At 56.4% G+C, this 22399-nt stretch overlaps 1 protein-coding gene across 4 annotated transcripts in view; it reads right to left on the bottom strand.

The window, feature by feature from the left end:
* The window catches only part of SCAP (SREBF chaperone), a 101738-nt gene that overhangs the window by 2402 nt on the left and 76937 nt on the right, over window positions 1-22399 (bottom strand). For all 4 annotated transcript variants that reach the window (XM_034759726.1, XM_034759725.1, XM_034759727.1 and 1 more), the window contains 14 exons: window positions 21751-21863; window positions 20646-20740; window positions 14075-14173; window positions 13443-13661; window positions 11270-11706; window positions 10295-10489; window positions 8135-8336; window positions 7082-7197; window positions 5811-6381; window positions 4702-4787; window positions 3824-3906; window positions 2813-2979; window positions 1645-1725; window positions 620-826 (listed from right to left, as the gene is read on the bottom strand). In XM_034759726.1, coding sequence (XP_034615617.1) covers window positions 620-826; window positions 1645-1725; window positions 2813-2979; window positions 3824-3906; window positions 4702-4787; window positions 5811-6381; window positions 7082-7197; window positions 8135-8336; window positions 10295-10489; window positions 11270-11706; window positions 13443-13661; window positions 14075-14173; window positions 20646-20740; window positions 21751-21863 — 2671 coding nt within the window. The remainder of the gene's footprint in view (window positions 1-619; window positions 827-1644; window positions 1726-2812; window positions 2980-3823; window positions 3907-4701; window positions 4788-5810; window positions 6382-7081; window positions 7198-8134; window positions 8337-10294; window positions 10490-11269; window positions 11707-13442; window positions 13662-14074; window positions 14174-20645; window positions 20741-21750; window positions 21864-22399) is intronic.

Here is a 22399-nt window from a genome sequence, read left to right as displayed (position 1 = left end):
CCCTGCCCCCCATCCCACATCCAGCCCTGCTCCCCCATATCCCCCTGCATTCCTGCTCCCCACCCAGTCCCACATCCAGCCCTGCTCCCCCACCCCCCCAGGGGTCCCTGCGAGGAGTTGCTGTGGCAGCCCAGAGCTCACAGATGCTCCGACAGTGGGGCAGACTCCCCGCCCCCCCCCCCCCGCCCCCCGGCCGGGGGGGGGGGGGGGGGGGGGGAAACACAACTCATTTCAGCACCACGAGCCCTGGGATTCTGCTGCCAGTGGCAGGGTCCAAGCTCTCCACAGCCGACTCCATGCAGCTCCACTCCCCGCCTCGGGGCAGGTCCATAAACAGCCTCCTGCCCATCCCACACGGCTCCCCGCCTCCCCCCCCCCCTCCGGCTGGCAAACGCGGTCTGAGCTGGGGCAGTGAGGGGCCTGAGCTGGGCTAGGCAGGCGTGGCTGGCCTGGACAGAGCTTGCGCAGCATCTGCCCTTGGAACAAGGAGCCCCCGCCCCCCCCCCCCAGCGATCTGACCACGGAACTAACCCCCCCCAGCAGACACATGCCCCACAATGCTCCCCACGGATCAGGGACGTCGGCAGCTCCCGGCCCCCCGCCTGTGCCCTGCACCTGCCTGCTGGATGGAATAGAGTTTGATCCCGGAGCTTCGGTCCCAGATGCTGATCACGTCATCCAAGCCACTGCTGATCACACAGGAGGTGGTGCAGGTCAGCGAGGTGACGTCCCCGCGGTGGGCGTACATGTGACTGACCCTGCTTCCTGTCAGCACGTCCCAAAGGCAGATGGCACCATCCTGGCCCCCGCTCGCCAGCCCCATCGTCTGCAAGGACACGGGCCAAGAGTCTGAGCAGTGACCCCTGGGGCGGCCTTCCCCAGCGTCCATCCCCTGGCACTGCAGGGGGCGCTGCAGCACGGCTCACTCACTCCTACCCGGGACAATGGGATTCCCATCCAGGCGCCTCCCAGTGCTCAGAGCAACACCCCCCCGTAGGCTTTAAAGAGCCATGGTCTCTGTGGCTAGGCCTGTAACCGGCAAGGCTGGCGTCTGGCACATTCCCCTTACTGCCTACGGTCAGAGAGGAGGCCCAGGCCAGCGGAGTGGGGCAGAGGGCCCCAGGTTGTTACTGGGGGGTTGCAAAGCACACCGTCTGTTGTTAAACAAAGCCAGGTTTGCAGCAAGTCACAGTGCCAGGCCTCCAGCAGACAGCTCCTGCCCAGACGGGCTGCAGAGGGCCTGGTGCGGTGCCCAGCTTGTGCCCATCCCCACACACGGCAGCCCGGGGGGTGCTCCCAGGGAGATGAGCCCAGCTAAGGCCAGCTCCCGTCGGGGCAGTACTTCTCACAGCGGGGTAGACCCCCTCAGAGCTGCGCCCCCATCACGCCTGCCAGCCTGGGCACTCGGGGCCACGCCAGCTCCCAACCCAGAAAGTGCCACCTGTAGGAACAGGGATCTCCTGCCTGAAGCAAGCAGTGCTCTGGCTGGGAGGGTGAGTCCGACCCTCCTCATCTCCTAGCGCACCGGCTGGCTGCCTGCCGTAACGTAGCCCACTGAGGGGAGGCCCGAACCCGGCCCATGCCCCGAGCTCTCCGGCTAGGCGCACAGCACAGGTGTCCGCGTTCAGGGCGTCAGGGCCGTACCTGGTCTATGTACACAGCTGTGATTGCTCCTGAGTGACCCTGCAGTGTAAACAAGCAGCACGAATCTTCCAGCCGATATACCTGCAGGGGAGCGAGAACACAGCCTGAGGCAGCGAGCTCTGAACTGCCCACCCCGCTAGAGCAGCAGGGCTCTCGTCTGTAACCCCCATGGGAGCCCTTCCTCACCACCGGGTCCCTGCCCCACCTCCCCGTTTGCACCGGCAGCTTGGCATTAACACGCCGGTTTGGCTTACTCCCTTGGTGCACTAGTGTCTTCATGGAGATGGCCCAGCAGAGGGCGCTCCAGAGCCCAGGGCCTGGCAGTGATGTCATCCCAGAGTCCCCCCCTCACCCTCAGTGACCCCCCAGGGCACAGCGTTCTGCAGGCAGCACCTGGGCGCCCGGGGAGGCCAGAGGCAGTGCCGCGGCTGGCAGCTCTCATGGCCCAGGCCACATTTCTAGATAGACGCAGCAGGAGCCGTGACCCAGGGGCTCAGCGAGGGGCTCTGCTTGCAAACCAGCAACGGACCGGGGCCATGTGCAGAAGGGCAACGCCAGCGTCCGCCCGCAGAATCTGGAGGGCAATGGATTGACCTCATTCTGCCAAGCCAACCTCATCGGTGCCTGGCCTGCACATGGACATGCCCCGTACACGAGTACTCCGCTCCGCACACGGACACGCCCCGTACACGAGTACTCCACTCCGCACACGCCCCGTACACGTGTACTCCGCTCCGCACACGGACACGCCCCGTACACGGGTACTCCTCTCCGCACACTGACACGCCCCGTACACGGGTACTCCGCTCCACACGCGGACACGCCCCGTACACGGGTACTCCTCTCCGCACACGGACACGCCCCAAACACAAGTACTCTGCTATGCACATGGACACGCCCCATACACAAGTACTCCACTCCGCACACGGACATGCCCTGTACATGAGTACTTTGCTCTGCACACGGACACGTCCCATACACGTGTACTCTGCTCCGCACACTGACACCCCCACGTGTACTCCGCTCCACACACGCGTGCCTACCAACCCATCAGCCCCATGACAGATGCTCATGTGCTAAGAGTCCCGCCCCGTACTAACAGCCTGCCCACACCCGCCCCGCCAGCCCGTGGCCCTACTGGGGAGACCCATGGCAGGGGAGCACTTACTTTCAGAGTGTGGTCCTGGCTGCCTGTCACCAGCCGCCCAGCCGCAGCCTTCAGTGCCGTGATTGGCTTCTGATGGGCGCAGGACACCGTGTGGGTCAGCTGGCACATGATGAGGTCATGGCTGCTGCACATGGGGGAGGACGGGATGCTGCTCCTGCTAGGGGTTCCTGGGGGAGCACACACACAGCGGGGGCGGTGGGCACTGCAGCCTTCCGCACATGGGCCAGCACGCCCAAGAGTGGCCGCGGAGGGTGGGTGCCCCAGTTTTGGAGGCCCAACCTGAGACACCCGGGGTCTGATTTTCAGCACAGCTGGGCACCCATTGTTCCAGCGGGGGCTCAGCACCTCGGAAGGGTGGGCCTGGGGGTCTCCAGGTGGGCCCCCAAATCGGTGGCCACTTCTGAGTAAATCTGCTGCTGGAGACCAGTGCCCTGGGATTACCCAGCAGGCAGGCCCAGCGCTGGCAGCACCGCCAGCTTCTCTGCCCCTGCCCCTGCCCCTGCCCCTGCAGGAAGGAAGGGCTGTGCCCACGGCCCGTTCAGATCTTCACCTCTCTGCATGGGCTGTGCTACAGGTCAGAGTCCATCCACCACCCCCCCCCCCACAGCTCCCCTCCCCACCAGCCCACTCCAAAGTGGAGGGAACCATCGTGCACTGGCAAGGAGCTGGACTGGCTCATCATCCCAGAGCAGTGGCACCTCCAGGCTCCAGCTGAGATCAGGGCCCCTGAACAAACTCCGAGGGACAGACAGGCCCTGGCCTGAAAAGCTCACAGTCTAACTGGACAAGACAGACAAAGGGGTCGGAAGGGAAACAGAGGCACACGGCGGAGCTGGGAACAGAACTCAGGTCTCCCGAGTCCCGCTCTAATGCTCTGTCTGTTGGATCAGTGCCACAGACCCAGAGCCTCAAAGGTACTGAGGTATCTCAGTGCCATTGAAATCAATAGGAGTTTGGCACCTGAACTGGTTTACAGATCTGGGCCGTTTTCCCTCCCAGGCGCTCGCTTACCTCGGAACTGCAGGTGGTTGTAGGCTGAGTGGGTTTCTAAAGAGAAGAAATCCAAGGAGCCGTTCAGCCTGGCAGCCACAATCCTGGGAGAGAGAAATAGACAAAGGTGAGGAGAGGCCTCTTCTCCATCCCCACAAGAGCCCTGGAGGCTGGACGACTCCAGTTGCAGAGTAAGGACAACACCCAGATTTTCCGGGCGCCCATGTGACCCAGCCACCACCTGGAGAGGGGCAGTGGGAGGGTCAGTCTCCAGGCCCCAGTCTGCCAGCAAGGGGGGACAGTCCTGGGCGGTGGCTTTTGTGATGAGGTTTCCCTTGGAAACTAGACTGAGACCAGGCCACCGAACAGCTGACAGATGGGAACACCTCGATTGGCACCCAGCTGGGCTGGATGGGAGCTGGGGACCTAGGGAAAGGCTCTGTATACCGGTCTCCTGAACCACCCAGCACCCGGTGGAGAGGTTAAATACGCGGAGGAGAAGAGGCTACTGGGCACATGGGTACCAAGAACTCCAGGACTGCCAACCCTGCATTTCAAAAAGAAGGGAGTGTTTTCTTAGCAACACTAAGCAGGACTCAGCTGCATTCGCCAGGGGTATTTCTTGCTGCTTTTTGTAGCACTCAGCTGCTCCCGATCTCGTTGTACGGAGATGAAGAAATAAGGGACGCCCCTTGGAATGAGAGACTGTTGGCAACCCACTGCTCTCAGCCAGAGCCCCAGGGCTGCGGGCGAGAAAGGGGAGCTCACAGCTCTGTCTGCCACAACCCAGGGCTGCCTGCATCACCTCCCCTGGACCCAGACAGCTGGGCTCCTGCCTTCACAGCCTCCTCCCTGGCGAGATCCCTGGGGAAGGGCGCCTCAGAGGCTCTGTCCGTTACCTGTTGTTCAGGAAGACGAGTGCTGTGATTCCGGACTGACCCTCCTCGTTACAGCACCGTAAGGTCCCCTCGATGGCATCCCACACCTGGAAGAGAGGCGGAGTTACAGGGAGCCGGGGGAGGAGTCCCTGCCTCGCAGAGCAGCTGGCCAGGGGGAATTCAAGTGGTTTGGAATTTAAAATGATTGTAACAATAATGCTGGCTGTGGCCAGGTCCCCTGAGAGCTGTGGCCTTGAAGTAATTATATATGGATCCCCCAATTCATCTCAGTCCTGCCCTGCAGCATCTCCCGCTAGCCCAGTCCTGGGGCCCCCCACTGCTGTTCCTGTTTGCAGTAGAGATGGATTTGCACCAGATTTTGAAGCAATCTTGTGATGCCTGGAGACAACGTTTAGAAGCGAGCTCAGGGCATGGCTATGCTACGCAGACTACACCAGCACAACTATGGAGCCACAGCCGCGCCGCCATCACCCCGGAGTGTAGTCGCAGCCACGCCGATGAAGGGGTTCTTCCGTCGCTGCGGGAACACCACCTCCCGGAGCGCCGGCAACTGCATGGATGGACGCGTTCTGGAGACTGAGCTGCGGCTCCATGGGGGCCAGGGCAGCGCAGCTCTGTCAGTCCACGGTGGGGATTTTTTACACCCCGAGCGATGTAGTTTTTCGACCTAACTTTTAAGGGGAGCTCCGGCCACAGTCAGTCCTTCCCAGCTCCAGCGTGGCAGAGCAGGACGGGAAATGGAAACTCATGTAATGAGCTGTCTAGTGTGTCTGTCACCAGCCCCGCCCTGCTGCCCTCGGCTGCCAAGGTGTGTCCTAGGCCCTGTGGGCTTACAGCAGTCCCTCCAGGAGCTCCGGAGCTGGGGCCCCAGCATTGGGGGCAGGAGGAGTTGGGCCATGGCGTGCAGGTGGCGTACCTGGCTGCAGATCTGTTACCACCTGGCTCTGCAGGAGTTCTGGAAACACCCTAGTACAGCTGCCTTGTGCCCTCACTCACAGAGGCGCCACAGAGGGACCAGTGCTCTGGGACCATGGATGGGTGAGTGTGGAGTGCAGCCTGCTATGACTTTCTCAGTGCCCATTCAGGGGCAGGGAGCCCCCCACACTTACCTCCAGCTTCCCGTTGCTCCGGCCAGCCACAATGAGGTTGCCCCGCAGGTCCAGGCTCCAGACAGAGCTTTCCAAGTCACCGGCCCACGCAGCAATGGGGGAGGACTTTTCAAATCCAGCCAAAGGCTCGTCCCCTAGGCTCTTCCTGCGGGCACTGCACCCTCCTTCCCCCGTCCCGCAGCTCAGGGCCCTGGTGCTGCCCGTCCTCGTGCAGGAAACGGCCTGCCCGTGCGTGGCCGGGAAGCCGGCGAAGTTCATGCAGTTCGAAGCGTTCTGCTCCTCGTAGACCTTCTCTACCAGTCTGCCGAAGTTGTAGCCAGTGTCCTTGTGCCGGCCGCAGACTGCGCGGTGCCTGGGCTCCGGCTCCACCGCCTTGGCCTGCTCCGAGAAGTTGGTGTCGATGAGAGAGGTGAGGTCCGGCTGGTCGCAGAACAGAGGGGGCTGCGGGGGGCTCAGCATCCTCTTGAGCGGGTGGCTGTTGTCGAAGGGATCCTCCAGCCCGTTCTTGAGCTCTGGGCTCTGATCCCAGCTCTCCTGGTAATCAAAGACGCCGCTGCTGTCTCTGCGCAACCTGAAATGCAGCAGCTGCAGGTTAGCGCTCCCTTCCGTACAGGCTGGGAGAGGGTGAGGGACTGGCTGGGAACAACAGGCAACAGGTGAACTGTGACTCTACGGAGGGGTGAAAATCACCCCTTTCCTAACAGCTGGGGCAGTGGGGTGTCCTACCAAAAACTGAGAGTTAATTTCTTCCAGCATTACGTGGGTTAGTGAGCAGCGATCGTGTAAGGACAGGGGAGTGTTTACATGAGTTAATGAGCACTGAGTGTGTAAATAAGGTGTGTTTTTCCACAGGTTAGTGAACACTGATCTGTAAGTACAGGGGTATGTTTGCACAGGTTAGTGAGCACTGCCTGTATAAGGACAGGGATATGCTTGCACGGGTTAGTGAGCAGTGACTATAAAGGACAGGGGCGTTTGCACGGGTTAGCGAGCAGCGATTGTATAAGGACAGGGGCATGTTTGCACGGGTTAGCGAGCAGCGATTGTATAAGGACAGGGGCGTGTTTGCACGGGTTAGCAATCAGCAATTTTATAAAGATAGGGGTGTTCGCACTGGTTAGCGAGCAGCGATTGTATAAGGCCAGGGGCGTGTTTGCACTGGTTAGCGAGCAGCGATTGTATAAGGACAGGGGCGTGTTCGCCCGGGTTAGCGAGCAGCGATTGTATAAGGACAGGGCGTGTTTGCGCTATCCACACAGTAGTGAACGTACCCTTGTTTGGGGATGACAGTGAGGCAGTCTCCAGTCTGAGCATCCCACACTCGGATCTGACCCACCAGACAGCAGCTGACAAGCAGCATCCCGTCACTGGCCAGGCACTCGATATCCTGAGGGGTAAGAGCAGTCTAGACTGAGTCCGTGGAACCAGCAAACCCCACCATACCTGGGAGTGCCCTGCACTCTCCCCCAACCTGGCAGAAGCCCCTAGCCAGTGAAGCTCAGGTAGAAACGATTCGCTGGCTTGGGATCACCAGAGCAATGGGCTCAGAGCCCAAGGACTGCACACACTGGCACCAGTGGGCAGACTCCAGCTGCCTTCACTTTCAATGCAGAGGTGTGGCCTGAGGGGAGACAACAGGCCCCAGCATGCAATGCGGGCTGCCTGCTTGGCTCAAGGCAGAGCACTGCATGCTGGGACTTGTAGTCTCAGTTCCATACTCAAGATGAAGGCGGCTGCAGGCTGCAGTGTAAAACTCTCAAGTCTGCGTGTAGAGTGGGGTGCTGTAGTCTCCATGGGCCCCATCTGGCATCCAGGCCACATGCTGGCCGGCTGCGCTCTACGGGGCATGGCTTCCCGCGGGAAAGGTACGGAGGAAGGAGCCCTGCAGGGCCATCCCAGCATGGTAGTCAGTGTGCTGGGAATCTAGCACATTTCTATGAAGCCCATCTGGAACATACCCACCTCCTCATACTACGGAGAACAAACCAGGATGCACTCTGCAAGCTACTGCCAGGAAAGAGGGGCTGAACAGCCCGGCTAGTGAAGGGCGCCAGCTGGGCCAGCAGCCAAGGGCCCAGAGCACATCACAGACTGTGAGGGCCAAAGACATGGGGGCACGTCCTGCTCCACCACCCCATTGCCTGCCTGCGCAGTGCCCCTGGCCCCCGCTAGCCCCAGTGAGTCACATGGCTCTGTGCTACATTACATGCCCACCAGTTCTGATGTCTGCGACTTCAAGGTGGCAAAGGGGGGTGAGAGGTGGGTTGTGTGGGCCCCCTGCAGTGAGGCTCACTGGACACTGCGTATGCTCCAGGCCAACCTACCATGAGGTGACCCCTGAGAACCAGGGGGGTGATCTCGGTCTCGGGTGGGGAATAGCCGTAGTCGTCGCAGGGCAGGTCCCCTCTCTTCCTCCGGCTGTGCGAGAGCCCGTTCTGCCCATAGTTTTTGGGGCAGAACACTCTGTACAGGCAGAAGAGCAGAAGAACCAGGAGGATGCCAGAGGCCAGGCCCAGAGCAGCTACCCTGATGGGAGAGAAGGACGTTAGCTGTGCCAGGCCACCACCTCTGGCACACAATGCTCCCAACACAGCGCTTCCGAGGAAGCAGCTGCTCTGAGCTGGACTGTTGCTTACACAGGGGGCTGGTTTAGGGCTCCCAATTTAGCTTCTTAACAAAGAGGAGAACTTCAGAGAGTCCAACCGCCTGCAGGTAGTCAGCTGGGACAGCGGAGGGCAAAAAGCACCTGCAGGTTTTAGGAGCCGCTGCACATGCAGCCTGGGAGGCATTTAAAACACCTGTTTACAATGTTAAAAAGGCGGAGGGAATGGGGGGTTAAAAAAAACCTTTCTCAATTGATCAGATTGTTTTAAATCCCATCAAGTGACATCACTGAGCCTGAAAGCGTCATGCAAATGGCTGGTATCAGTTTGTGGACTGAAATTTCCCCAAGACAAAACACCAGGTTTGGCTGAAATTGACATTTTTCCTGGGGAAAAAGTCAGTGTTGGCAGCATTTTCCAGTGGGAAAATTCAGAGTGAAAAGTTTCAATCGAACACGTTAAAAAACACGTCCTTTCAACAGTTCTGAATGGAAATTTGTCAGAAACATTCCACCAAAATGTTTGCGATTCTGACCTTTTCTCTCATTTTGGAATGAAAACCAATGTCGACGTGTAAGAATTTCCTGCAGGATGGAAATTCCGATTTCCAAACAGACACGTTCTGGCCCGGCCGCCCGAGAGGCTGCACCGTATTGGTCCTTGCTGCTCCATCGTTCTGACAGCTACTAGTACCTTATGGGAGAGCCCTCAGGACCCCAGACTAGGATCGGGGCCCTGTCGGTCAAGGCTCTGAACAGAAAAACAACACAACGCTTGTCCCTGCCCTAGAGATTTGATTCCTCCAGGCAGACCTCTTTGCTTGCAGCAGGATTTGAGCCGTGTGCTCAGAACCAGGCAGAGTTGACGGTAGCAGATGTGAATGCTAAAAAGGATTTGGATCTAGATTTTCAGTAGTGACTAGTGACTTTGGGTTTCTCCAGTTTGGAGTGCCCAGCCAGAGACGCCTTAAAGAGGCCTGATTTTCAGACAGCAGGTGTTCAGCACTTTCTGGAAATGACACCCCTGTAAGGGTGCCTCATGTTGGACACCCAAAAATGGAGATCCCCAAAATCACTAGTCAATTTAGAAAATCGAGACCTAGTTCTCTGCCAGTTTTTCACAAGGAGAGAGCTAAAATCATGCAGGAATGCAAGGTGGGGAATAAAAGGCAAGATGGGAATCAGCATGACGTGATTTCCAGGTATTTCACGCATGCCCTGCTGATTAAGAACGCTGACGCTAGTGGAAAGCGGGCTCTCCACCTTCTCAAGGGTACAGTGGTTTCCTTTCTAGCCTTGAGAGTGTTGTCTGATAACTCATGAAGGGTCACCCACCCCAAAGATGCTTAACTCCCTTCCCCCCCCCCCCCCCTCACCTCCTGACACCTCTCTCTTTTTGTTGCTGCGCTGCACATCATGACCGGCTGGATACTGCGGTCTGGTAAAACAGCAGCAAGGCTGCCCCACTAGCCATAGCTCTGAACGAGCAAAGCTGGCTCTTCAAAGTGCCTGGCTAACTGTGCGTGATTATCACACGCACATGCAATGAACACTTACGCACGCATGGAGTTTTACCATCAGCCCCTTCGTGTCCAGTACATTGTGACAAGCAGCCCCACTTTTCCTGGGGCTCAGCGCACTGGCTAACACTGACTCGCCCGCTAGGAAGCCCTCAGCCTCTGAAGACCACAATAAGTGGAATGGTTAATGTAACACTGCCCTAGCAGAACGGAAGCACCCGGGACTTGGCAGGGCTCCTTTCTGCCCTGACCGTATTCTCTCCCTAAGGAGACTCTGAGCCGCCAGGCAACCAAGCTGCCCATTCCGGGTGACAGAGGCAGGGTCAAAGGGGTGGATCACGGGGGACAGTCGGCTCTCTTACTTGTAGAGCGTGACGTCCCGGTGCCCCTGCAGTTTGGGCAAGGCCTCACCGGGCCGATCCACCGCCTCCAATTTCCCGAGGCTCGAAGGGAAGAAAGAGTGGTAGCGATTAGCCTCCTGAGGGTGGCGCACTTCTAAGGCTTCTCGTGGATTCAGGTACAAGGTGACAGGGATGGCTGGGAGGATGCTGATGTACCTGGGGAGAGGAAGGAAAGACGAGGGACCGGCTTAGGAACGGCAGGATGCAGAGATGGCAAAATCCCGTAAGCTCATCCCTCCCTTGGGGCCACGCCAGGGCAGGGCCACGCCGGGTATTCTCTAGGGCTTCGTCCAGGCCAGGTTTAGCTATCCCAACCCCTGGGGCTTCACTACGTGCCTGGAAGAGCATTCCCAAGTCCACTGGGGCTCAGCTTCCTCCCTGAGCTCCCCAAACAGCCAGCACTGGCGCAGCTCACCGGGGGGCCGCCTGGATTTCAGGGATTTGACGGCCAGAAGGGACCAATGTGATGATCGAGTGACTGTCTGTATGGCTCAGGTCAGAGAACCTCGCCCCGGGAGCCCTGCATTGAGCTGGCTGCACTGCAGCATGTCTGTCATTCGCCCTTAGTTTTATATTGGCCTTTAATTCCAGATGGCCACAAGCGCTCTCCGAACGTGTGCGTATGGCCCCACTGCAGTGCATCCACCTCTGGGGTGGAGGGAAGTCACCAGGCACACAACACGCCAAACACCAGTGGGAAGGGCAGGGCGTGTTTTGGCCCAAGACAAAGCCCCATGCCACGTGCTCAGTGATGTACAGTGTCCATGCAAGGCAGACCTGGCCTGTTTGAAAGGGCTCCCCAGAAGACCCACCCGCAGTGAGCTGCATGGAATTCAGTTTATCTGCTCCAAGGGTGAAGGGCTGAGCCAAACCTGATGGGATTCAATTCTGTGCGGACTCCAAGGGCTCTGGGCACCTGGTCTGCGACCCACTTGCCTTTTGGCCAGGGTGATGTTGTAGTAGCTGAAGAGGGATGGCCAGTGTCGGAAGGAGAGCTTCCTCCAGATCTCCTCATCCTCCATGCCCCACGTGACCTCTGCCTTTGTGCCAGGCTCCGGCTGCCCACTGCCATGGCTCTCCGGTCCCTGGGCCCACGGCTGCTGATTTGCCTCCAGCCCATTCCGGGACTCTAGCCCTTCCTTCTGCTCGCGCTGCTGCTGCGTCTGGTTCTCTGACAGCTGCATGGGCTCCGAGGGGAAGACCGAGAGGGCAAGCTTGACATCCCCAGCTGGAAGGACACCTCCAGGAACTGGCATGGGAGGCAGTCCCGCTTCTCCCAGCGGGCTCTGCTCTGTGACCTGCGACGTGAGGTAGGTGCGGAGGCCAGCGGGATCTGTGTACACCAGGATTCCAATCCAAATCACCGTTCCAACCTGCACCGTACAAGTGAAGAGACAAGGCTGTTTAGTACACGGCACCCTCACCTCAGCACCATAACTGCACAGACACCAGAGCATCGGTGTAGCCAAACCTCAGCCACAGCCCACAGAAGGTGCACCCCGCCCCGAAATACAGCCCTGATTCCTGGGACTGGGGACGGTTCTGTTCAATATCTTCATTAATGATCTGGAGGATGGTGTGGACTGCACTCTCAGCAAGTTTGCAGATGACACTAAACTGGGAGGAGTGGTAGATACGCTGGAGGGTAGGGATAGGATACAGAGGGATCTAGACAAATTAGAGGATTGGGCCAAAAGAAATCTGATGAGGTTCAACAAGGACAAGTGCAGAGTCCTGCACTTAGGACGGAAGAATCCCTTGCACTGCTTCAGACTAGGGATCGATTGGCTAGGCAGCAGTTCTGCAGAAAAGGACCTAGGGGTTACAGTGGACGAGAAGCTGGATATGAGTCAACAGTGTGCCCTTGTTGCCAAGAAGGCTAAAGGGATTTGGGGCTGTATAAGTAGGGGCATTGCCAGCAGATCGAGGGACATGATCATTCCCCTCTGTTTGACATTGGTCATCTGGAGTACCGTGTCCAGTTTTGGGCCCCACACTACAAGAAGGATGTGGAAAAATTGGAAAGAGTCCAACGGAGGGCAACAAAAATGATTAGGGGGCTGGAGCACATGACTTATGAGGAGAGGCTGAGGGATCTGGGATTATTTAGTCTGCAGACGAGAAGAATGAGGGGGGATTTGATAGCTGCTTTCAACTACCTGAAAGGGGGTTCCAAAGAGGATGGATCTAGACTGTTCTCAGTGGTACCAGATGATAGAACAAGGAGTAATGGTCTCAAGTTGCAGTGGGGGAGGTTTAAGTTCGGTATTAGGAAAAACTTTTTCATTAGGAGGGTGGAGAAGCACTGGAATGGATTACCTAGGGAGGTGGTGGAATCTCCTTCCTTAGAGGTTTTTAAGGTCAGGCTTGACAAAGCCGTGGCTGGGATGATTTAGTTGGGGATTAGTCCTGCTTTGAGCAGGGGCTGGACTAGATGACCTCCTGAGGTCCCTTCCAACCCTGATATTCTATGATTCAAGACTGACGCCCACAGACCTGGGCAGAGACTCACCCTTCGAAGAGGAACTGCAAATATCTGCAAACCACCCACAAAAACCCGACACTTGGGCTCCACCTGACACCCCCGCTCCTCAGGTGCACAAGTGCATCCTGGGAAACTGGCTCTGTGTTGACAGGGCCCCCACGACGTGCTGCAGAAAACACTTTAACTGCTTATGTAGTAAAATGCTGCTATGCCTGCTTCCCCGCTGCCCCCACGACCTGAACTCTCCTTGGCCGGTCTGCAAGGGTCTCCACCCTCCCCTCGCCCAACCACGCCTGAAGAGCCACCTCTGCAGAGCGCCCTTCATGTTGCAGTTAAGTGGGAATTGTCAATCACTATCCATGTGCGATATAGACAAAAAGAGACCACACGGCAGCACTGTCTGCTGGTCTGCAGAGCCCTGGAGCAGACACGTGCAGGTAGAACATTTTCCTGGAGAATCAATTCTCCGACAGCAGCTGCCCCTCTCAGGGGAGTGCCAGGACTGCTGAGAAACGAGGAGGCATAAGCATCTTTTGGGTGTCTGCTCCGTGGACGTACAGCCAGGGCAGGGGCGCGTACGGCCAGAGGGGAGGTGAATCAGACAACAAACAGCACAGGGTGTACCATGATGAGCCGCTGGGCCAGCCGGGTCCTGGCAAAAAAGTAGATGACCCGCAGCCTCTTGGGCAGGCGCAGATTCCTGAAGGATGACGGCTGCAGGGTGATGGTGTGCGGGGTGGCTGGCCGCATGGCTGGCTGGCGCTCGTACCTCTGGGAGCGGCTCACTGGCTTTGCCGGGGGCATGCAGGCTTCTGACGGCAGACGTTTGTTCAGGTCAGCGAGCTGCCAACAGGAGAGCACGTGGGTTAGAGCAGCAGAGACTAGGTCCTTCCTCGAGAGAAACTAACACACAATTAGCTGCACACCCATCCGAGCCCAGGCACCGGCTGTTCTCACACCCAGCAGTGCGGTCCTACATCTGAGCACACAGTCTCACAGATACACTCATGACCACGCCTGTCCTCGGTCTCTGGAGCTGCTCACTTTCACGCCCAACCGCCCTTGCTCCTGTTCCCCTGCCCTCCCCACTTACCCCCACATCCGGCCACCTGGCACGCACTCCTGTCCATCCAAACCAGCCGGCTCACGCTCAGTCACGCAATGAAAAGCACAGGTGTGAGTTGTCCTGTCTCACTGCATGGCACAGCCGCTGAAAGGTCAAGCGTGAAAACCTGCCTCCCCTGCCCGTCCCTTACCTCCATCCGGCGAATGTCAATGGACAGCACCGTGGTGAAGAAAAACATCTGTAGGAAGAAGTCGGACACCAGGCCAACCACAGCAAAGAGGCAAAACTCCTGCAGGACACAACACGTCCACGGGTCAGCAAAGGGCTCTCTGAGCTCACGGCAAGTCTTCTAACCCCAGAGGAAGCAGCACAGCAAAGGCCTGTCTATGGCACGGCCATGAGTGTAGTCTACTGGCAATCCCTGTTATCAGTACTCTGGTTACCTTTGTGTGTGTGATGTTCGTTCTGGCGGAAGGTGCCTAGCTGATAACTCTGGAGACTGTTTAGTCATAGGACAGGCCTAACATTCTTTGCACTGCTCATCCAAGTCTCAAAATACTTTGGGGAAACTGAGGCAGAATTCATTGAGTCCACAGAGCAAGGCAGTGGCAGAGCTGGGACCTAAACTCATGACCCCCGATTCCCGATCAGGTGAGCTAGCCACTAGATCACACTGCCCCCAATCAGCGGCAGTGCCAGCTTTCTTGGCACCGCGCCATCCATTAGCCTCATGCCTGACCTGAGGGGACCTCCTAGAGCAGTGATACGGAGACCTCAGTGCTTCAGGAGCCAAATTAGCCATCAACATTACCCAAAAGAGCCACCAGAGCGTGACGCCATTGTTCCATTTACTCTAGCGCTCTGTACTCAGCCACTCCGCGTTTTAATCTCACCTGCTGCACAGAGCTGCAGGAGACACATTAAAGAGCGCTTGCAGCTCCCGCTGTCCTACAGGGAGTTCAGGCTCTGAGGCTAGTCAATTACTGCTACAACCAGGCCAGTTTCTGCCAGCTGTGCTGGCGGTTTTGTGACCTGGCCTTAGACCCCCAACATTCATTTCACCCTGTCCACCAAACAGACAATCTGCAGTCCCCAGACCCTTTCCATGGAGGTGGATGGATTCCATGAACTAACAGGTCTTTTCAACTTCTAACCACTATGAACCCGGGATAGTGACGAGGCTGGTTCCTCAGACCCCTTGCAATGCTCAGCTCTCACCAGCAGGTGTCACTGCAGGAACAAGGATGACACTACAATTCCAACTTCTCTGGGAAATTAACTGAGCCCTAAACCACAACAAAACCAAATGTAACTACAGTCACCCCAAACCCAGCACCAAGTGTCCCGCAAAGGGCTCCAAATCAAACTTTCTCCCCAGGGGAAGGCATTTCAAAGGGTGACTCTTCTACCATCTGAGGACCAGATTCCTGTCAGCATTTTCTACCATTTTCTGTCAGCCAGGGGACAAGGCGAGAGCATGAGTGATAGATAAAAGCCCCTGGAGTTACAACAGGTTCAGGACTGTGGAAATCCCTTGTAGGGGCTGCTGGCTGGAGCCCCTGGGAACTGCAATCTCACCCCTTGTGAAGCCAGCCAGGCTGCAGCCACTCAAATGGGGGGGTCACCATAGAATCAGAGAATATCAGGGTTGGAAGGGACCTCAGGAGGTCATCTAGTCCAACCCCCTGCTCAAAGCAGGACCAGACAGATTTTTGCCCCAGATCCCTAAACATCCCCCTCGAGGATTGAGCTCATAACCCTGGGTTTAGCAGGCCAATGCTCAAACCACTGAGCTATCCCTCCCCCCCGAAGAGCCACTTGTTTTGGGTCCTAGGCCCACTTGGCCCGCCTCCCTGCCTCCCATGCAGTGCTGGTCCCAATCCAGGCACACTGGGACGGAAAGCGTCTGGCGGTAACGGGGAGAGACCGGCTCCTCCAGGCCTTCCAATCTAACCGAGAGGCTTCCCCAGCCTGCCAGGGCTGTTCTCAAACCCAAGCAACATAAACAATGGCTTGGAGCCGCAGGTGGAATTGGCAATTTACAGGCCTAGCAGGCCAGGTGGGGGGATAATTCATCACTGGATCAGCTGTCCCCTCTGACAAGAAGGCCACAAGGAAAGGCAGCTCCTGGCTAGATATTCCCTCCTGTGCCTTCCCCAGCAGCTGGGCCGATTTTGGGAGGGGCGGGACACAGGAGCACAAGGCCCAAACCGCTCTCTAGACATAGATCCAGAGGGGAACAAAAACCCACTGGACTTCATCTCTGCCCCCCGCAACCAGGGACTCCGCAAAGGTTGGGCCAGCTCTGCTCTGTACAGAATTCCGCATGGTGCTTGGGAGCCAAGACACACCTGATCCCAGGAATGACGGTAGTGAAAGGCTACGAACCAGGCAGACCCTGATCCTGTTCCGTCTGCAGCAAAGCTCTCATGGATTCTAGTGAGAGCAAGACTGGGCCCTCAGTCTGTGACCGTCAGATGTTTCCCATGAACAAGGTAGGCAGGGCAATGGCACGAGCAGGAGGACATGGGGCTATTCCCCAAAGCACCAAGGTGTATGCAATGTCTCAGGGCCTGGGGTTTCTCCGCAACGCTTTCATTGGGCCACCAGCCCCGGAGAATGGGGCGTCCTGCACGTCGGCAATTCCTGGGAAGAGTATACCTTGTATCAGAGTGCTGCTGGCAAAATGGCTCCCATCAAACCAAACACTGCTTTAGGCATGGGGAGAGCAGCAGCTGGGGGGGCAAATTCTCCTTCCCCAACTCAGATGGGCTGTCTGGGCGTGACTGAGAGGAGGCGGCCGCCTGTCCAAATGCTTGGAGCTGATCCCAGGCCTTGGGCAGAGGGAATTCCTCTTCCCTCTGCTGCTTCTCTCTGTACCATGCGGTGCCTAGATGACTTCAGCACTGCACTGCTCCCTTTGGCAACCACGAGCGAAGGTCCCTGCCAGATTTATGCAGCCCAGCTCCCTATCGCCAGGGGTCCTTGGACTCTGTGACGCGAGGGCAGCATGTTATCTTTGCTGTGTCCTTCGCTCCCAGAGACAAAGATAAGGGAGACACACACACCAGACTCCCGCAGAGCAGCAGCCACTCTCAGACAGCATCGCTGTGGGGCTCTGCCTAGGGGAGCCAGAGCATACAAGTCCGCACCCAAGAAAGATGAATCCATGTACAAAGCACAGAATGGGTGTGACCACATACCTCGCGCCCCAACCTGGCACAAGCAAAAGCCATGCTTGCAACCTGCTGGCCAAGGACACACATGGGCGTGGGGCATAGTGGTACCTTCTTCCACAACCCCACTGACATGCCCTATCTCCCATTCTTCTCTTCTCTCCTTCTGTAAGAGGAGAGGAGAACGGGACGAGTGGCAGTCTAAGTGAGTCACTGGATGCTGCTAGATGGGCATGATGGGAAGAGATAACTTGGAATCTAGACATCATTCGCTCAAGCCAGAAATGTTGGAATTCGATTCACTGTCTCGCTGCAGCTCAGCAACCACCAGCCCTGAGCGGACCACCTGTCACGTCAAACCAAGCAGACAGCCATCTGTTGAATGCGTCAAAGGCCCCAAATGAGAAGCAGGTCAGACAACAAGTTCATGACTAATGGCATCAGTTCTATCGGAGGAAGGACACTCGGCAACACAGAGAGCCGTTCACAGCCACGGCATTAGACAAAATTCTGAGCGATACTAGGATTGGCATTGCTGCTGGCTATGACAACATATCGCCAGTTTCCGAAGCACCTCAGGACTTGTGCTCATCAGTGGCTAGCGCAGTTCTTCATGCGAGTAGTCAAAAGAAGAGTGAGTTCAGAAGACTTGGCGAATGTCAAACGTCATTGCTCTACTGAAACCGGGGAAAGAGCCACATGTTGCAAGCTACCCACTGATATCCCTGTTGGTCTGTGCCTTTCAAGGTGCTGGGGCGTCTCGTTCTCCTGTGCATCTCCCCAGAAGTGGAGTCAATACTCAGCATCGAGCAAGCAGGCCTTTCAGAGAGGTTGAAGCACCTGTCATCAAGTGCTAGCTTTGAAAACAGTAATCAAAGACAGTTTTCAGAAGAACCTGAAGACAGGAGCCATATTTTTGGATGTGACAGCAGCATATATTATATCATTTGGCACACGGGGCTCTTAGTGAATTTGTTGAGAACTCTCTCAGCATGGATAATCAATGCCGTTGACCTCTTCCTCCACAACAAACATTTCCGAGTACACATGGGAGATGGCTTTAGCACGTGAAAAAGACAAACCAATGGTCTACCTTGAGGCTCTGTGCTGGCATTGACACTTTTCAATCTGTACACAAATGACCTCCTTCTTGCCCAGTTCCGATAATTCTCGTACGCAGATGACATTTGCCCAGGCGTCCAAGCATGGTCATTCCCAGTACTCGAAAGCACCCAAAACACTGACTAAGATGGCTGAATACTGTAATCAGTGGCATTTACAACCATTTGTGACCAGGACAGTTAAAAGTGTGTTCAATCTTCACAACACCAGAGCACTCAAAAACTGAATATCTTTCTCAATGTTTTCATGCCCTATAATTATAATTTATGGAGATATCCCATCTCCTAGAACTGGAAGGGACCTTGAAAGGTCGAGTCCAGCCCCCTGCCTTCACTAGGAGGACCAAGTACTGATTTTGCCCCAGAGCCCCAAGTGGCTCCCTCAAGGATTGAACTCACAACCCTGGGTTTAGCAGGCCAATGCTCAAACCACCAAGCTATCCCTCCTCCAAGATCACGAGGGACCAGGTTCTGAGTACAGACATGTTGCCAGGCCTCACTGCTTATGCTGTGCGGCGATCTGGTCAGCTCTCTTTGAGATACGCTGGGTAAGACTCGGTCTGGGCTTGCATGACAGGGCTGGTGCATGGCCAGGACCCTGAAAGACCCCCTCCCTCTTGAAAAAGGTGATATGGGGACTTAAATGACCATGAATGCTCTACACCAGTGGTTCTCAAACTTAGTTCATCAGGCCCCACTTTTTTGTGTCTGCAGTCATTTATGGCCCCTCCACCCCCACACAAGTACATATACAACTACCCAGCTCTGACGGCGGCGCGGAGAGCAGCGGCTGGTGGCTGGGCACCCAGCTCTGATGGAGGAGCAGAGAGCAGTGGTTTCCAGCCAGGCACCCAGCTCTGACGGCAGAGTGGAGAGCAGCAGCTGCTGGCCAGGCACCCAGCTCTGACGGCGGAGCAGAGAGCAGAAGTTTCCGGCCAGGCACCCAGCTCTGACGGCGGAGCAGAGAGCAGTAGTTTCCGGCCAGGCACCCAGCTCTGACGGCAGAGCAGAGAGCAGCGGATGGTGGCCGGGCACCCAGCTCTGACGGCGGAGCAGAGAGCAATGGTTTCCGGCCAGGCACCCAGCTCTGACGGCGGAGCAGAGAGCAGTGGTTTCCGGCCAGGCACCCAGCTCTGACGGCAGAGCGGAGAGCAACGGCTGCTGGCCAGGCACCTAGTGCTGAAGACAGCACATGCCAGCAGCAGTACAGAAGTGAGGGTGACAATGTGAAAAGTGGTATTTGTCAATATCTCTCTTCTCAGCAGACTTAGTGCCCCACTGCCACCCTTACTTCCGTACTGCTGCCTCCCGGGGCTGACAGCTGCCTCCTGGTGAGGGACTGAGGGCAGGGGAAGGACAGCCCATGCCCAGGCTGCCTCCCAGTGAGGGACTGTGGAGGGGGAGGAGAGCCCGAGCCTGGGTTGCCTCCAGGTGAGATATTGGGGGGGGGGGGGGGGGGGGGAGAAGAAGAGAGCCCGAGCCGGGTGGCAGGATTCCAGCTTTATCCCTCCCTCCTGAGTGGGCACGGTCTTCTGCACAAGCCCCAGCCACCCAGGGCTGACAGCCAGAGCTCTTAAATAAAAGAACAAAACCACACAGCTCGCGCCTCCCTTGACACATTCCTGTGCCTCCCTTGTGAGGCCCACCTCATAGTTTGAGAACTGCTGCTCTAGATCTTTGTTTGACATCTCCTCTGAAAGACAGCTCCACCACCAGTGCAGAGCCCCTACCATCGTACTGTGGCACTGGTTCAATACTGATTTCAATATCTTAGGCAAGAGTTTTACTGCTTCACTCTGGTAATACAATTCTGCCTCCTCAAAAGGGAAGCAGTATTACCTAGGGGTTAGAACAAACAACCTGTGTTCTATGCCTAGTGCTGTCACTACATTGTTGTGTGTCACGCCGCCATTCCCTGCCTCAGTTTTCCCAACAGTTAAATGAGGATGTTACACATCCCAAAGATCAGGGGGTAGCCATGTTAGTCTGTATCTACAAAAACAACTTTCACTCTATGCATCCGAAGAAGTGAGGTTTTTACCCACAAAAGCTTATGCCCAAATAAATCTGTTAGTCTTTAAGGTGCCACCAGACACATCCCAAAGTGGCACTGTGAGATTTGATGTTTGTAAAGTGCTTTGAGAAGACACTGGAGAAGGGCAAAACACTATAAATTCTCCTGTCATTCCAATTGGAGACAGGACTCTTCACTTCCTGTCCTAAAGTGTGGTGTGGTGCAGCTGTATACTGTAAAGCGGCTGTTGGGTTTTACCCCAGAGGTGGCTGCATTTCAATGTGGAGTGCAGTGAAACTTGTGTATAGAATGCATAAAGCCCCTTGAGATCCTCTGGGAGGTGCCAAGCCTGTTACTGAAAATCAGCCACTGGCATTGTGCTTGTAGCTGAGGTTACACACCTCTTCTCCACAAAATCCTTAACCGTTCATATTGACCAACCACACACACCTGGATGGCCGGGACGAGCGTGAAATAACCAATCAGGATGATCCCAAGCTCTGTGGCCATGTTCTTCATAATAGACCAGCTCTCATTGCTCAAGCCTAGAAAACAAAGCATGCTAGTGATTAGAACAGGGGACTGGTGCTCAGGCCTCCTGAGTACTAGTCCTGCCTCTCTGTGTGTGACCTTAGAAAAGGCTTTGTCCCTCAGCTTCCCCACCTGTAAAAGGGGGACAACACTCTGAGATCCAGACAGAAGGTACAGAGCCTCATTATGTATTATTATTACTGGAGACAGGAAGTTTCTGAGGTTAGAAAAAATTCATTTCCTTTACTCAGCTACCCAGAGAGACCAACCCTTGTAGACTAGAGAACTCTGGGCCACAGCCAATCCACCAATGGGCGAGCCCCTCATTTTTGTCCATCCCTCTATAAAGGGAGCACAACACTTTGAATAATGTGCAAGGGATCATGCTAAATTCTTCACATGGTTTTTGGCTGATAGCGTGCTCCAGTGCGAGCCATTCTGACTGCTTGCCAGGAGCCCGACAGCCAGCCTGAACATGCAGGGAGCAGCCTGCCCTCGCTTTCCTACTTAATACAGAGCACCAGTCGGCACAGACTGTTGGACTATCCCAGCATGCAATGCTCCACCTTGAGCTAAGCAGCCTGAGTGCACTGCATGCTGAGCTATGTAGCCCCCACGGGGCGTAGCGCCAGAGTAAAGACATGAACCTGTCGTAGAATCCCATGGGGCTGCATGCGGCCTGAGGCAGCACTTTGGCCATTCATGCTCTGAGAATACGTGGCACGGCCATCCCCGTGCCAGTGATTCTTTCAAAGCAGCTACATAGCATGGAGGAACCATGTCTGTGTTCCAGGCTCCCAGTGACTAGGGCACCCCTTGATGGGCTTACAGGAACTCCTGGGCTTGACAAGCAACAAGCTGAAGTGGCCATTAGACCCAGAGTGCAGAACACACAGCTCCCACATAACAGCATCTCGGTCCAGGGCTGCTTCACGCCCTCTCGCAGGCTAAGAATTACAATCACTCCCCTCTGGGGCCAGAGCGAATGGGAATTTCCCCCCTTGCCAGAGCCAGACGGATGTACCTTGTGCGATCCTCAGTTTCACTTCCAGGTCGACGGGTGTGGAGACGACTGATTTGGTAAGAACCAGCACATTCTCCAGGCCAATCACCACCACCAGGTACGGAAAAATCTCCCTAGGAAAACAAAGCCAAGTGTGAGAAACAAGGGAGCACCCAAGCGCCCTTCAGCCTAGTGCAGGGCAGGGCAGGTTCTGGGCTCTCATTCGATACACCAGCGAGCTGCAGTAAGGGGCCCTCTCACACCCTGCTCTTCTGGGACCAGGCGAGAGGTTGTGCAGTGTCTGGTTCAGACAGACGGTAACGTTTCGGCAGTGCCGTGTTGCTACAGACTGGCCATTACGTGCCATTCTAACGTTAGATTTCAGCTCACCGGGGCAGGGACAGCGCCCTTCTGGGTGTCTGTACGGCGCTAGCACAGGGGGCCTTCAGCCAGGGTCAGAGCTTTGAGCACTTCGGCAAGTAAACGAAAATGAGCAAGTTGGGGAGGAGTCAGACCCAGCCGCCAACACAAACCCCACTGATGAACCTCAGGCAATCCTTGCTCTAATCAAACCAAACCACTGTAGGGGGGGGGGGGGGGGGGGGGGGGGAGGGCAGATGCCCATGGGGAGCAGGTTCCTCACCCTACAGATGCTACTACACAGACTCAG

Source organism: Trachemys scripta, chromosome 2 (genome assembly GCF_013100865.1).
Source record: "Trachemys scripta elegans isolate TJP31775 chromosome 2, CAS_Tse_1.0, whole genome shotgun sequence".
In the NCBI taxonomy this organism is placed as follows: domain Eukaryota; kingdom Metazoa; phylum Chordata; order Testudines; family Emydidae; genus Trachemys; species Trachemys scripta.
The sequence above is the reverse complement of the archived record's forward strand: the minus strand, read 5'-3'. Positions and strand labels throughout refer to the sequence as shown.